The sequence below is a fragment of the Narcine bancroftii genome, chromosome 2 (assembly GCF_036971445.1).
Source record: "Narcine bancroftii isolate sNarBan1 chromosome 2, sNarBan1.hap1, whole genome shotgun sequence".
NCBI lineage: Eukaryota > Metazoa > Chordata > Chondrichthyes > Torpediniformes > Narcinidae > Narcine > Narcine bancroftii.
Genome location: NC_091470.1, coordinates 371,167,962 through 371,181,940, shown reverse-complemented (window position 1 = coordinate 371,181,940; position 13,979 = coordinate 371,167,962). Strand labels below are relative to the sequence as shown.

The 13,979-nt window shown below is 44.3% G+C and overlaps 1 protein-coding gene across 1 annotated transcript in view; it reads left to right on the top strand.

Moving 5' to 3' along the window:
- Positions 1–13,979, top strand: part of LOC138753136 (laminin subunit alpha-3-like) — a 341,672-nt gene that overhangs the window by 82,731 nt on the left and 244,962 nt on the right. Inside the window, exons 15-17 of the mRNA XM_069915711.1 lie at positions 9,679–9,778; positions 11,939–11,991; positions 13,066–13,171. Of these exons, the coding sequence (XP_069771812.1) occupies positions 9,679–9,778; positions 11,939–11,991; positions 13,066–13,171 (259 nt within the window). The remainder of the gene's footprint in view (positions 1–9,678; positions 9,779–11,938; positions 11,992–13,065; positions 13,172–13,979) is intronic.

Sequence of the window (13,979 nt, the reverse complement as noted above, 5' to 3'; positions counted from 1 at the left end):
TAGCCTCCACATCCTTCCAATAATGAGGCAACCAGAACTGGACACAACACTCCAAATGAGGTGTCACACGAGACTTATAAAGCTGCAACGTGACTTCTCTACTCTTATACACAATCCCCCTATTAATGAAGCCCAGACTCTCATAGGCTTTTTTAACTCTCCTATCAACCTGAGCAGCTATCTTGAGGGATGTATTGGCATGAACCCCAGGATCCCTCTGTTCATCCACGCTCTTAATTAACCGACCGTTAACCCTGTACTCAACCCCAGGATTCCTCTGTTCATCCACACTCTAAATTAACCGACCGTTAACCCTGTACTCAGCTTTTTGATTTGCCCTGCTAAACTGCATCACCTCACACTTGTCCAAATTGATCTCCATTTGCCATTTTTCTGCCCAACACTGCAGCCTGTCGATGTCCTCTCGCAACCTCTGACAACCTTCAGCTCCATCTACAATTCCTTCAATCTTCATGTCATCCGCAAATTTACTCACCCAACCTTCGGTATCATCATCTAGATCATTTATAAATATCTCAAAGAGCAAGGGACCGAGAACTGATCCCTGTGTCCCTCCACTAGTCACTGCCCTCCATGCAGGGTATCTCTCTTCCACCACTACTCTCTGTCTTCTTCCTGTAAGCCAATTTCTTTATCCAGACACCCAAGGTCCCACTGATCCTATGCCTTTTGACCTTCCAGATGAGTCTCTCATGGGGGACCTTATCAAATGCCTTTCTGAAATCCATATAGACCACATCTACCGCCCGACCCTCAACAATTTCTTTTGTCACTTCCTCAAAGAACTCAATTAGGCTCGTGAGCCATGGCCTTCCCTTTACAAAGCCATGCTGACTATTCTTGAGTAAATTATACCTCTCCAAATCCTTTCCAATAGTTTACACTCCACTCTTGTGCGACTCACTGGTCTATAATTCTCAGGATTCTCTATTACCTTTTTTAAACAAAGGGACTACATTTGCCATTTTCTAATCCTCTGCCACTTCCCCCCTTCCCTATAGTCAAAGAGGATTCAAAGACCATATCTAATGCTCCCACAATTTCTTCTCTTAGCTCCCACAGCAACCTAGGGTATATCTCATCCGGCCCTGGGGACTTATCAATCTTGATGTTATTTAGAAGATCTAACACTTCCTCTTCCATAATCACATTGTCCAGCACTATTTCAACTTCATCCAGATCAAGGTTCTTTTTTTTTGTAAATACTGATGCAAAGTTTTCATTCAGAACCTCCTCTACCTCCTCCGCTTCCAGGCACGTTACCTCTTTTATATTTTAATGGCCGTACCTTCACTTTTGTCCTCTTTCTATTTTTTACATACACATAGAATGCCTTGGGGTTATCCTTAATCCTACCTGCCAAGGCCTTTTCATGCCCCCTTCAAGCTCTCCTAATTTTCTCCTTAAGCTCCTTCCTGGCTTCTATATATTTCTCATGAGCCCTATCTGTTCCCTGCTTCCTATATCTAACATAGGCTTGCTTCTTCACTGTACAAGTCGCTTTTCCTGTTTTGTCATCCATGGTTCCCTTTTCCTACCATTTTTTCCTTGGTCTAGTGGGACAAACCTGTCCTGGACCCAGCTCAATTGGTCCTTGAGCATATCTTTCCAATTGATATTCCCTAGTTCCTGCCTAATTCTTTCATAATTGGCTCTTCTCCAGTTAATCATTCTCCTATTTAGCCTGAGTTCATCTTTTTCTATAGCTATATTGAAGCTAAGGGAGTTGTGATCACTTTCACCCAAAGTGCTCCCCCACCAAGAGGTCGACCAGTTGACCTGGTTCTAGCTCCAGACTAGAGCATATGGGAGCAGCAACAGGCCATTCGGCACATCAAGTCCATCCCACCATTCCATCATGAGCTGATCCATTCTCCCACTCATCCCCACTCCCTCACCTTCTCCTCATAACCTTTGATATTCTTGACTATTCAGATATCTCTCAATCTCTGCCTTAAATATACCCAACGACCTGGCCTCCACAGCCACCTGTGGTAGCAAATTCCAGAAGTTCACCGCTCTCTGGCTCAAGAAATTCCTCCACATCTCTGTTTTGAATGGGCGTCTTTAATCCTGAAGTTATGTCCTCTTGTCCTGGACTCCCCTACCACGGCAAATAACTTTGCCACATATATTCTGTCCAGGCCTTTCAACATTCAAAATGTTTGTATGAGGTCCCAGCTCATTCTTATGAACTCTAAGAACCGTCAAACGTTTCTCATATGCTAATCCTGTCCATCCAGGAATCATTCATCTGAATCTTCTCTTAAATCTCTCCAATGCTAGCATATCAAACAAGGAGCCTAAAACTGTACCCCATATTCCAGGTGAGGGTTCACCAATGTTCAACATCACATCCCTGCTCTTATATCTTATTCATCTAGATATGAATGCCAACATTGCAATCGCCTTCTTCACCACCAACTCAACCTGGACATTAATCTTTAGGATATCCTGCACGAGGTCTTCCAATTCCCTTTACACCTCTGAATTTTGAATTTTCTCTCCAACCAAGTCTTCCCTTTTATTCCTTCTCCCAAAATGCATGTCCTTACACTTTCCAACATTGTTATTAATTAGACACTTATTTGCCCATTCTCCTAATCTGTCTAAGTCAGAGGCTTCTCGACAGAATGTGAAGGGGATGGAGGGATATCTGTCAGGTGCAAGCACCAGACCTTTAGTTTGATGTGGACATTGTGTTCAGCACAGACACATGGGCTGAAGGGCCTGTTCCTGTTCTATGTTGTATGAATCCCTGGTGCTGCTCCTAGTCTAGGAACCCCACCAGGCCAAATGAAGACACTAGAGGCTATGTTGACATCTAGCTGCTCACCCTCCTTCCTGAGAATATCATGAACTCGATCTGAGGTATCATGGACTCTGGCACCAGGGAGGCAACATGCCATCTGGAATACTCCATTTCTTTCACAGAACCTCTCATCTGTCCCCCGAACTATGCAATCACCTATCACCACAGCTCACCTTTTCTCCTCCCTTCCCTTCTTAGCCACAGGACCAGGCTCCGTGCCAGAGACATAATCACTGTGCCTTGTCCCTGGTAGGTTCTCCCCACCCCCTCTGGCCCACAGTAGTACTGTAATTGAGGGGAATGGCTACAGTGCCCTGCACTGCCTGCCTGTTCTGTTTCCCTCTCCTAACTATCACCCCTCTACCCTCCTCCTGCCTCGGTGTGATCGTGTCCCTATAACTCCTGTCTCTCACTCCCCTCTGCCTCCCGAATGATCTGGAGTTCATCCAGCTCCTGCTCCAATTCCTTATCTCAGTTTGTCAGGAGCTGCAGCTGGATGCACTTCTTGCAGATGAAAATGTCAGGGATGCTGCTTGGCTTCTCTAATGACCCAAATTCTGCAAGAGGAGCATCCCCTGCCTTGGCTGCCATTCCCACAGTTTATGACCAGAGGAAAAAATATATGATGTCTAAAACCTGCCCTTACCTGTCCCTACTTGCTGAATCCTTTTTGTTACTCAAATAGGTGCATTTATTTCAATGCAAGGAGAATTGTTGGAAAGGCAAACAAACTTAGAGTGTGAATAGGCACTTGGAATTATGACATTGTGGCCATTAGTGAAACTTGGTTTTAGGAGGAGGCAGCTCAATGTTCTGGGCTTCTGTTGCTTTAGATGCAATAGAACAGGGATTGGGGATGGGGAGGGGGCAGATGTTGGTGAAAGGGGGAGGAGTGTCATTGCTCATTAGGGAAAATATCACAGCTCTTTTCAGGTAGGACGGACTGGAGTGCTCGCCTACTGAGGCTATATGGGTGGACCTGAGGAATGGAACACATATGACCACACTCATGGGTTGTATTATAGACCGCCCAATAGTTGGCGAGAATTGGAGGAGCAAATCTGTAGAGAGATAGCGGACAGCTTGAGGCAACAAAGGGTTGTGATAGTAGGAGATTTTAATTTTCCACATATTGACTGGGACCCCCAGACTGTAAAAGGTCTGGATGGCTTGGAGTTTGTCAAATGTGTTCAGGAAAGTTTTCTAAATCAATATGTTGAGGTACCAATTAGATAAAATGCAATTCTGGATCTCCTATTAAGGAACAAGAAGTATGTAGGGGGGAACATTTTGGATCTAGTGATCATAATGCCATTAGTTTCAAGTTAATTATGGAGAAGGATGAGTCTGGACCTTGGTTGAGATTCTAAATTGGAGAAAGGCCAATTTTTAGGAAATGAGAAAGGATCTAGAATTCATGGATTGGGATCATTTGTTTTCAGGCAAGGATGTGTGAGGTGAGTGGAGGACATCTAAAGGTGAAATTTTGAGAGTACAGAGTTTGTATGTTCCCATCAGGATTAAAGTCAAGGTTAGAAGGCATAAGGAACTTCGATTTTTGAGAGATATTGGGGATCTGGTTTGGAAGAAGAGAGAGATGCATAACAGGTATAGACGACATTGAGAAAATGCGATACTTGAGGAGTATTAAAAAATGCAAGAAAAACTTCAGGAAAGAAATCAGGAAGGCAAAAGAGACATGAGTTTGCTTTGGCAGAGAATGTGAAGGAAATCCTAAGGGTTTCCACAGGTATCTTAAGAGCAAAAGGATAGTAAAGGACAAAATTAGTCCCCTTGAAGATCAGAGTGGTCAGCTTTGTATGCAGCCAAAAGAGATGGGGGAGATCTTAAATATTTTTTTCATCATTATTCACTCATGAAACGGGAATAAAGTCATGGGAAATAAGGAAAACGAGCCATGAGCTCACGGAACCTGTACAGATTAAAGAGAAGGAGGCGCTTAAAGCAAATAAATCCCTAAACCATGGCAAGATAATCCCTCTGACCATGATGGAGGCAAGTGTAGAAATTACAGGGGCTCTGGCTGAAATATTTAAAATGTCATTAGTACGGGTGAGGTGTTAGAGAATTGGAGGGGAGCTCACATTGTTCTGTTGTTTAAAAAAGGCTCCAAAAGTAACCCTAGAAATTTTAGGCCGGTGAGCCTGACATAAGTAATAGGTTAAATTATTTGAAGATGTTCTAAGAGATAGGATATACAATTATTTGGATAGCCAAGGACTGATTCAGGATAATCAAGATGGTTTTGTGCATGGTAGATCATGTTTAACCAATCTTATAGAGTTTTTCGAGAAGGTTACCAGGACTTCAGTAAGGCCTTTGACAAGGTTCTGCATAGGCGGTTAGTCAAGAAGGTTCAGAAGTTAGGTATTCATGGTGAAGTAGTAAACTGGATTTGTCAATGGCTGGACAGGAGAAGCCAGTGAGTAGTGTTGGATGATGCTTCTCAGACTGGAGGCCTGTGACTTGTGATGTGCCTGAGGGATTGGTGTTGGCACCATTGTTGTTGGTCGTCTATATCAATGATCTGGATGATAAGGTGGTAAATTGGATCAGCAAGTTTGCAGATGACACAAAGATTGGAGACATTGTGGACAGTAAGGAAGGTTTTCAAAGTTGCAGAGGGATCTGGACCAGATGGAAAAATGGGCTGAAAAATGACAGATGGAATTTAATGTAGAGAAGTGTGAAGTATTGAATTTTGGAAGGACAAACCAAGAAAGGACGTACACAGTAAATGGTCGGGCATTGAGGAATGCGGTAAAATAGAGGGATCTGGGAATATAGATACAAAATTCCCTGAAAGTGGCATCACAGGTGGATAGGGTTGGAAAGAGAGTTTTTGGCATATTGGCCTTCATAAATCAAAATACTGAGTACAGGAGTTGGGATGTTGTGTTGAGATTGCATAAGACATTGATGAGGCCAAATTTGGAATTTTGTGTGTAGTTTTGATATCAATAAGATTGAAAGAGTGCAGAGAAGATTAATAGAGTGTTAACCTGGACTTCAGGGACTGAGTTACAGGGAAAGGTTAAACAGATTAGAAATTTACTCCTTGGAGAGTAGAAGGATGAGGGGAAATTTGATAGAGGTATTTAAAATTATGAGGGGGACGGACAGAGTAAATGTAGGTAGCCTTTTTCCACTGAGGTTAGGTGAGATACAAACTAGAGGACATAGGTTAAGAGTGAAAGGGGAAAAGTTTAGGGGGAACTTCTTCACACAGGGAATGGTGGGAGTGTGGGATGAGTTTCCAGCTGAAGTGGTGAATGGGAACTCAATTTTAACACTTAAGAGGAATTTAACAGGTCCATGGGTGAGAGAAGGATGGAGGGCTATAGACTGGGTGCAGTACAGTGGCACTAGGCAAAAAAAAAGTGGTTCAGCACAGACTAGAAGGGCAGAAGAGGCTTCTTGGTTTGTTGTAATGTTCTATGGTTCAAAGGTGGCTCTTTCTTACTTGAACTCCTGCACTACCACTTCAGCCTCTTCTTGCCGAAGCCTTTTGAGCAAAAGCCTTTCTGACTCAGCCCGCTCCTTTGATAATCACTCCACTATACAGTCCCTCTTTGATAATGATATTTGAGTCCCCTGACCGCAAATGGTCTTCAACTGTTGAACTCGATTGCTCAATCAACTGCTATCTTCTAGCAGTTTCCTCAACAAATGCTGCCTGACCAACTCTCCCTCGTTAGTCTTTTCCATTGGTTCCAAATCAGAAACATCTTCCCCTTTCCTCCCCTCTCTGCCTTCTGCAGGGTCAGTTCCCTCGTCAACTCCTCCCTCCCCACCAAACACCTCCTTGGCATCTCCTGCACTCACATTTCCTTTCTCACTACCAATCAGGGTCCCAAACAGTCCTTCCAAGTGAAGCAACACTTGAAAGGGTCATCTACTGCATCCGGTGCTACCATTGTGGTCTTCTCTACATTGGAAAGACTGGATGCAGACTGAGAGATTGCTTCATTCAGCACCTCAGCTCTGTCTGTCACAATAGCATGGATCTCCCAGTGGCCATCCATTTCATTTCCCCATCCCATTCCCTTGCTGACATGTCTGTCCATGGTCTCAGCTCTGCCAGACTGACACCACCCACAAATTGGAGGAACAACACCTCGTATTCCACCTGGGCATCTTCTAACTGGATGGAATTAACATTGACTTCTCTGGCTCTTTCTTCCCTTCTCCCCAGCCTTTTAATTCAGGTGACGTACCTTCTCAGGCACGAAACATCGGATTTACATCTTCACCTCCTATGGTTGTTGCGAGACCCACTGAGTTCTTCCAGCATTTCTGTGTTTTTGCTGCAATACCAGTGTCTGTAGACTTTCAGGTCCATTGGTCCACTTCCCTCCCCTGTTCCTCTGTAAACCTGCAAATAATTCTCCATCCAGTGCCCATTGGAAGGCTGTGCATGAACTCGTTTCCTCCTCCTCCCCTCCCCTCAAATAGGCAGTGAGAGCCACAGAGGGGTTGACAGGTTAACTGGTCACTAGCAGGACAACTGGAGGGGGAGACTGAATGGATTGACTTGACTGGATAGCTTGCAAAACAGTTTCTCAGAGCATGTGACAATAAATAATTCACTTCACATAAGAGAGTATAGATGACTCTTTCCTTCTTCTAATATATTCTAATTTCAAACACATCTCAGAAACAAAATTAACTAAGAATCAAAACAAAAACACAAGGTTTTAACCTTTACAGAGAGCATGGTTTCTGGAAATAGGAGGGGGAATGGGACTCACTGAGACTCTCTGACAGACAGCACAGTCTCAATAGGCTGAGTGGTCTTCATTCATATATAAAATCAATGTTTCTGGTCAAAGAACCTTCATCAGAAGTGGAAAAGTGGAAGAGAGAACCTCTGTGACCTTCAGGTGACACATTTGGTTCATCAGTGATGTTGCCTAAATTGGAGAACATGTCTTATGAGATTAATAGGATTAGAGAGAAAAATTGCTGAAACTAGAATTGTACAGCATGGAACAGGCCCTTTGGCCCAATTCATCCATACTAACCAGGATGACATTCTGGGCTCGTTGCATTTGGAACAGTTCCTTCTGAAGCCTTCCTGTCCGTGTATCTTTCCAAATGTCTTTTGAATGTTAAAATTGTACCCATTTCTACAGCTTCAACTGGCAGCTCATTCGAGACAACAACTACCCTCTGAGTGAAAAACATTGGCCCTCAGGGCCCTTTTAAAACTTCCCCTCTTACCTTAAACCTCAATCCTCCAGTTAAATCATCTACATTGGGAAAAAGACTGTGAGCATTCACTTTATTCATTTTCTTCATGACTTTATAAACCTCCATGAAGTCACCCCTCCTTTGCTCCTGTCTTTCCCATTACCTCAATCACTCCAGTCCCAGCTGCATCCTGGTGAATGCCCTCTGCACCCGTTCCCAATTGTAGATGTGATCAGAACTGCACACAATACTCCACGTGTGGTCTCACCGATGCCTTGCACAGCTGAATCATGAGAGCCCAACTTTAGTACTGTCTACGCCACCGAGTGAAGGCCAATGTGACAAACACCTTCTTTACCACTTTTTGCCCCTGAGTTGCCACTTTCAGGGAACTCTGCCCCTGGATGCCTCAGTCTCTTGGCTCAACACTCTCTAGGGTCCTGCCATTTATTGTGTATGTCCTGCCCTGGTTTGACTTGGCAAAATGCAGTCCCTCACACTTATCAGAGTTAAATCCGATTTGCCAGTCCTTGGCCCACCTACCCAACTAATCTAGGTCTTGTTATAAACCTCACTACACCAGCCATTCTCTTCAGGGACCATAGAGCCCCCCTGGGGGCCACAGATTGAAATCATAACATTTTTTTTGGATTCTTATGTAATCGGCAGGAAATAAGTATGGAAGAACTCAACTAAACTTAACTACTTCACAGGGAAGGGGGCCCATAAACTTTGAGCAGAGTCCAAAGGAGGCCAAAGCCAAAAGAAATGTTTAGAATGGCTGCTCCAACCCCCCCAATTTTTATATTATCCATGAATTTATTGATCGAGATCTCTGAAATAAAGGAATTCCCAACAAAGGGTAGCATGGTTAGCGCAACGTTGTTTCAGTGCCAGCGACCAGATCGAGCGTACTGTGTAAAGAGTTTATATGTTCTCCCTGTGTGTGCATGGGTTTTCTCTGGGTACTCCGGTTTCCTCCCATCCTCCAAAAACATGGGGATTGTAGGTTAATTGGGTGTAATTGAGCGGAACGGGTTCATGGGCTGAAAGGGCCTATTGCCACGCTGTATCTCCAAGAAAAAAAAATCATGCCACATCTGTGGAGGGAAGAAAGCTGAGTTAACCATTTTCCAGTGAAACGCAAAATTAGTCTGCAGGTGCTGTGATGGAGGAACTCAGCCGGTCTCACAGCATCCATGGAAGAAAAAGATATATGAGCAGCATTTGGCCTGAGCCCTTCGAAGAAGGGCTTAGCCCCAAAACGTTGGTTATATATTTTTGACTTTCTGTGCTTTAACTGGTGTCCAACTTGCTGTGTAAAGATAGCAGTCATGAAGGGGTTAAACTAAGAATCTAACTGCAAGAGGCAGAAGTGAAGGTGTCAGATCCTACTATGACCTTACACACAAATGTGTGAGGTTAGTGAAAAGGGAATATCCAGTATGGGTTGTTAATATAAAATTTAATTCGGGTACAGAGTCAACTGACCAAAGTGTAAAGAATGGAACTGAATATGCTTGGAAAAAGAAAGTTATTTGAAAGTAAGCCAAAGGAAACTTGGCTACAAAATCGAAAATTCAGTCTGTGTGAATGTGATTTTGTACTCAGACAAATGTGTTGTCAAACAGGCTTCCTGCCAATGTTTGCCTGGTGTTGAGAGCGCTGCATGTGAGAGGTGCAAGTCACTCTTCTGGAAGCCAGTTGAACGAGGTCCTGATGGTTGTGTTGGTAAGTTTGCCTAGCTCTTGCTTCTTGGATGGCCGGGCAACTCTGACAGTGCATTGCGAATCTGTGATGTCTTGGTGTGGAAACTTCCAAAATCAGTCAAGATTTACTGTCTCAAATCAAGAGCACTGTGAATGAAGATTAAACCAAGTAAACTTTCAATGAATCACATGAAATTCATAATGACGATTTCATTGCACTGGAAAGAAAGGTTTGTGATTGAATCTGGACTCAAGGGCATCTTTTTGTTGAAACCTCCTTCCTCACCACCAGTCAGGAGCCCAAACAGTCCTTCCAGGTGAACCAACACTTCACTTGTGAATCATAAGGGTTCATCTGGTGTTCCTGTTGTGGTCTCCTCTGTGCTGGAGAGACTGGATGCAAACTGGGATTTTGCTTCATTGAGCACCTCCATTCTGTCCGCTACAATAGTGTGGATCTCCCAGTGGCCACCCATTTCAATTCCCCCGCCCCATTCCCGTGCTGACATGTCTGTCTATGGTCTCATGCACTGCTCAATTGAGCTAACCCCAAAATTGGAGGAACAATATCTCATATTCCATCTGGGCACCCTCCATCCAGTTATCATTTACATTGACTTCTTCGGTTTCTGTTAGCCACCCCTTCCACCCCTATCTGTTCCTATCTCCTTTCCTTTAGTTCTGCTACTCTCACTTCCCTTTTCTCTCTTATGGTTTTAGACTGCAGGCATGTAACGGCACAATCGAGGAATTTTGCCACAACATGGACAGTCTCAAAAGGAATGTGCAGAAATTTTGAGTCATTTCCTGCACCGTGATTTATCCTGCAGGACCCCTTTCAACTTTTTGGAGGAAGCCTGCAGTGTAAATCATACCAGAAAAATTCATTGACGGTCATCCACTCTACTGCACGTCCAACCACTCGGACTGTTGCACTCAGGTACTCAGTGTAAAAAGGAGCCAGTGTGAACGACCACACGGCAGTAATTATGTTAATTTTTTCCACGGTTTTCCCGACATTGCAGACTAAAAACCATATCCGTCTCCTTTTTCCCAGCTCTGCTTCCACAGAGCCAGAAACACCTTCCTTCCCCCAGTCAATTTTCACCTTTCCTCTCTCCTGTGTCCCATCCCCATCGAACAAACATATTTTGTCTGTTGGTCTGTGCTCTTCCCCTGCTCATTTTTCCCCTCTCTCCAGCCTTTTAATTCAGGCACACCTGCTTTTTACTCATACCTTAGGCCCAAAACTTCATTTATACATCTTTGCCTCCTCTGAACACTGCGAGACCGGCTGAGTTCCTCCAGCATTTCTGTGATTTTACTACAATCACAACGTCTGCAGACTTTTATGTTTCACTCCCTCTAAACCACTCCTATCCAAATGTCTTTAAATATAATTGTCCCTGCTTCAACCACTTTCTGTAGCAGCTCGTCCCATATACCCAACATGCTTTGTGTGAAGAAGTTCTCCCTCAGGTTCTCTTTAAATCTCTCCCCTCCCATCTTAAACCTCTGCCTTCTGGTTCTGGACTCCCCTACCCTGGGAAAGAAGCCATGACCATTTACTTTATCCATGCCCCTCGTGATTTTATAAACTTTGATGGGGTCACCCCTCAACCTCCCACACTGAGCAAGTCAACGTGGTTGGACATTTTGGACATGGAGTTGGTTTTTCCAAAATGCAGTGGAGAAGTGTTATGAGACAAGATTAAAATACGGAGTGCTGGGGATTATTCGTAATCCACTAGACCAGACTGGAACTAGTAGGGATAAATGGATCATTTCCACATTGGGAGCTGAGAGCACTGAGCAGATGCAGGGATTGGGAACGGGGCTCCAACCGTCCACTATCTCTATCAGTGACAGAGGGGCCTGAGGTGTTGGCCATTAGAGGGATGAAGGGAGGTTTTGAGGGGATAGAGACGAGCAAAGGGGATGGGTAAGGACACATCAACATCAGGACCCCCGAGACTCCTCCGCATGGAATGGAGTGACAGGATGGGATAGGATGCCTTCTGCACAGAGTGGAAATGACCTGGCACATCGGGGATTTAGAACAGAGTCGGCCATGGCTCTGGAATGGACTTGATGGGCCGAGTGGCCTCTGTCCTCTCTCTATGATGGTGTGTGGGTGTGTGAGAAGCCTAACCCATGGTGCCTTTGTTTCCAATACTTGCAGAGTGCGGCTGTACAGTGAGTGGTACAGTGAGTGGGATTGGAGAGTGCAACCAGGTGAGTAAACCAAGGGAGTCGGGGTGGGGTGGGGGTGGGGCTCATCAAGTTCACGTAAATTATCAATGGACTGTACATATTCAACCAGATGAAACAGTGTTTCTCTGGACCACGGTGCACACACACACACAATATGTATTTCACACAGCACTTCCATACATGAAAATATAATATAAAATAAATATGTACAACTAGTTTACACAAAAATGCCGGAGAAACAAAGCAAGTCTTGCAGTGTTCTTTATGTTGCAATTATGAGACCCAGGGTTATAGGATAATCTTACAGTGGGAAGTTATTCCATATATCCATATAACATTTACATCATAGAAACAGGCCATTTGGCCCTTCTAGACTATGCTGAACACTTTCTTCCACCTAACTTCACTGACCTACACTTAACCCGTAACCCTCCATTCCTTTCCGGTCCGTATACGTATCCAACTTCTCCTTAAATGCTAATATCAAGTCTACCTCCGCCACTTTGTCTGGAACTTTGTTCCACACACCCACCAGTCTCTGAGTATATAAGTCCCCCAGCCTGGCAGACCTGATTTTGAGGCTCCTGTACCTCCTTCCTGATGGTAGTGGATCAAAGAAACTATGTGCTGGATGGTAGGGATTCTCGATAATTTTTTGAGGCCAATTTAAACAATGTTACTGATGAATGTCATCAATAGAGGAAGGGAGACCTCAGTAATCTTCTTGGCCATTTTGATGATCCTCTGGACTTACGGTCTGATGCTTTGCGGCTACCGTCCCACACAATGATGCAGCCAGACAGGACAGTCTCAAATGTGCTCCTGTAAGATGTTGTCAAGATGGGGCCTGTAGCCTCCTTAGGAAGTGTCGGCCCTGCTGCACCTTCCTGACTAATGAGGAGATGTTGTGGGTCCAGGATAGGTCGTCCTTTATTTGCATACAAAGGAACTTTGTGCTCGCCACTCTCTCCACGACATTGGTGTAATTGAGAAGAGTTGACCTTCGTCCTCCTGAAGTTCACAGTCCTCTCCTTTGTCTGGTGGGTGCACAGGAAGCTACTGTATCATATTGAAGGTGTGATCTTGATATTTCAGGGTGATGGCAGTTGCTACTGCAAACCAAATGTGTGTGGGAAGCCCTGTGACTGGTGTACCAAAGGACACTACAACCTACAAAATGGGAACTACTTTGGTTGTCAAGGTGAGTGAAAAGATTCTCATCGAAGCCAGGATGAAAAGTGAGCAGTAACTTGCGGAGAACATAGAACATTCCAGCACAGTACAGGCCCTTCAACCCATGAAATTGTGCTGACCTATATAAACTCTTCCCTCCCTCACACCCATAACCCTCTACTTTTCTTGCATCCATGTGCCTGTCTAAGAGTCTTTTAAATGTCCCTATTGTACCAGGCTTCACCACCACCCCCGTCAATACATTCCAGGTACCCATTGCTCTCTGAAAAAAGAATGTACCCGATGTTTCCCCCGAACTTTACTTGTCACCAACCTCTGTAATGCACAGGCCAGAGACAACATTTAATAGGGCCGGTTTCCAAATTATACGAGCTTCTAAAATATCCTGCCTTCAGTCTCCTATGTTCGAGGGAGAAAAGTCCAAGCCTAACCTTATAAATCATGTCTCCAATCCTGGTAGCATCCCTTGTGAATTTGATTGCCTACAGATCCCACCCCACCAACTCTGTCCCTCTCAGGCAAGGTGGTTCTATGGATGAACCATTGAAGAAATAGAGCCTTTGGCCCATTAAGTCCAAGCTGAAATATTATTCTACTTAGCCCCATTGACCTGCACTCAGTCCACTTCCCTCCATTCTTCTCCCATCCATGTAGTTGCCCAATTTTTTCTTAAATGTTGATATTGAGCCCACAATCACCACTTCAGCTGACAGCTCATCACACCCTCACCACTCCCTGCATGAACAAATTCCCTCTAATGTTCCCTTAATCCAGATTTGCTAGATCTTGTTCCATTTAACCTCAGTGGAAAAAGT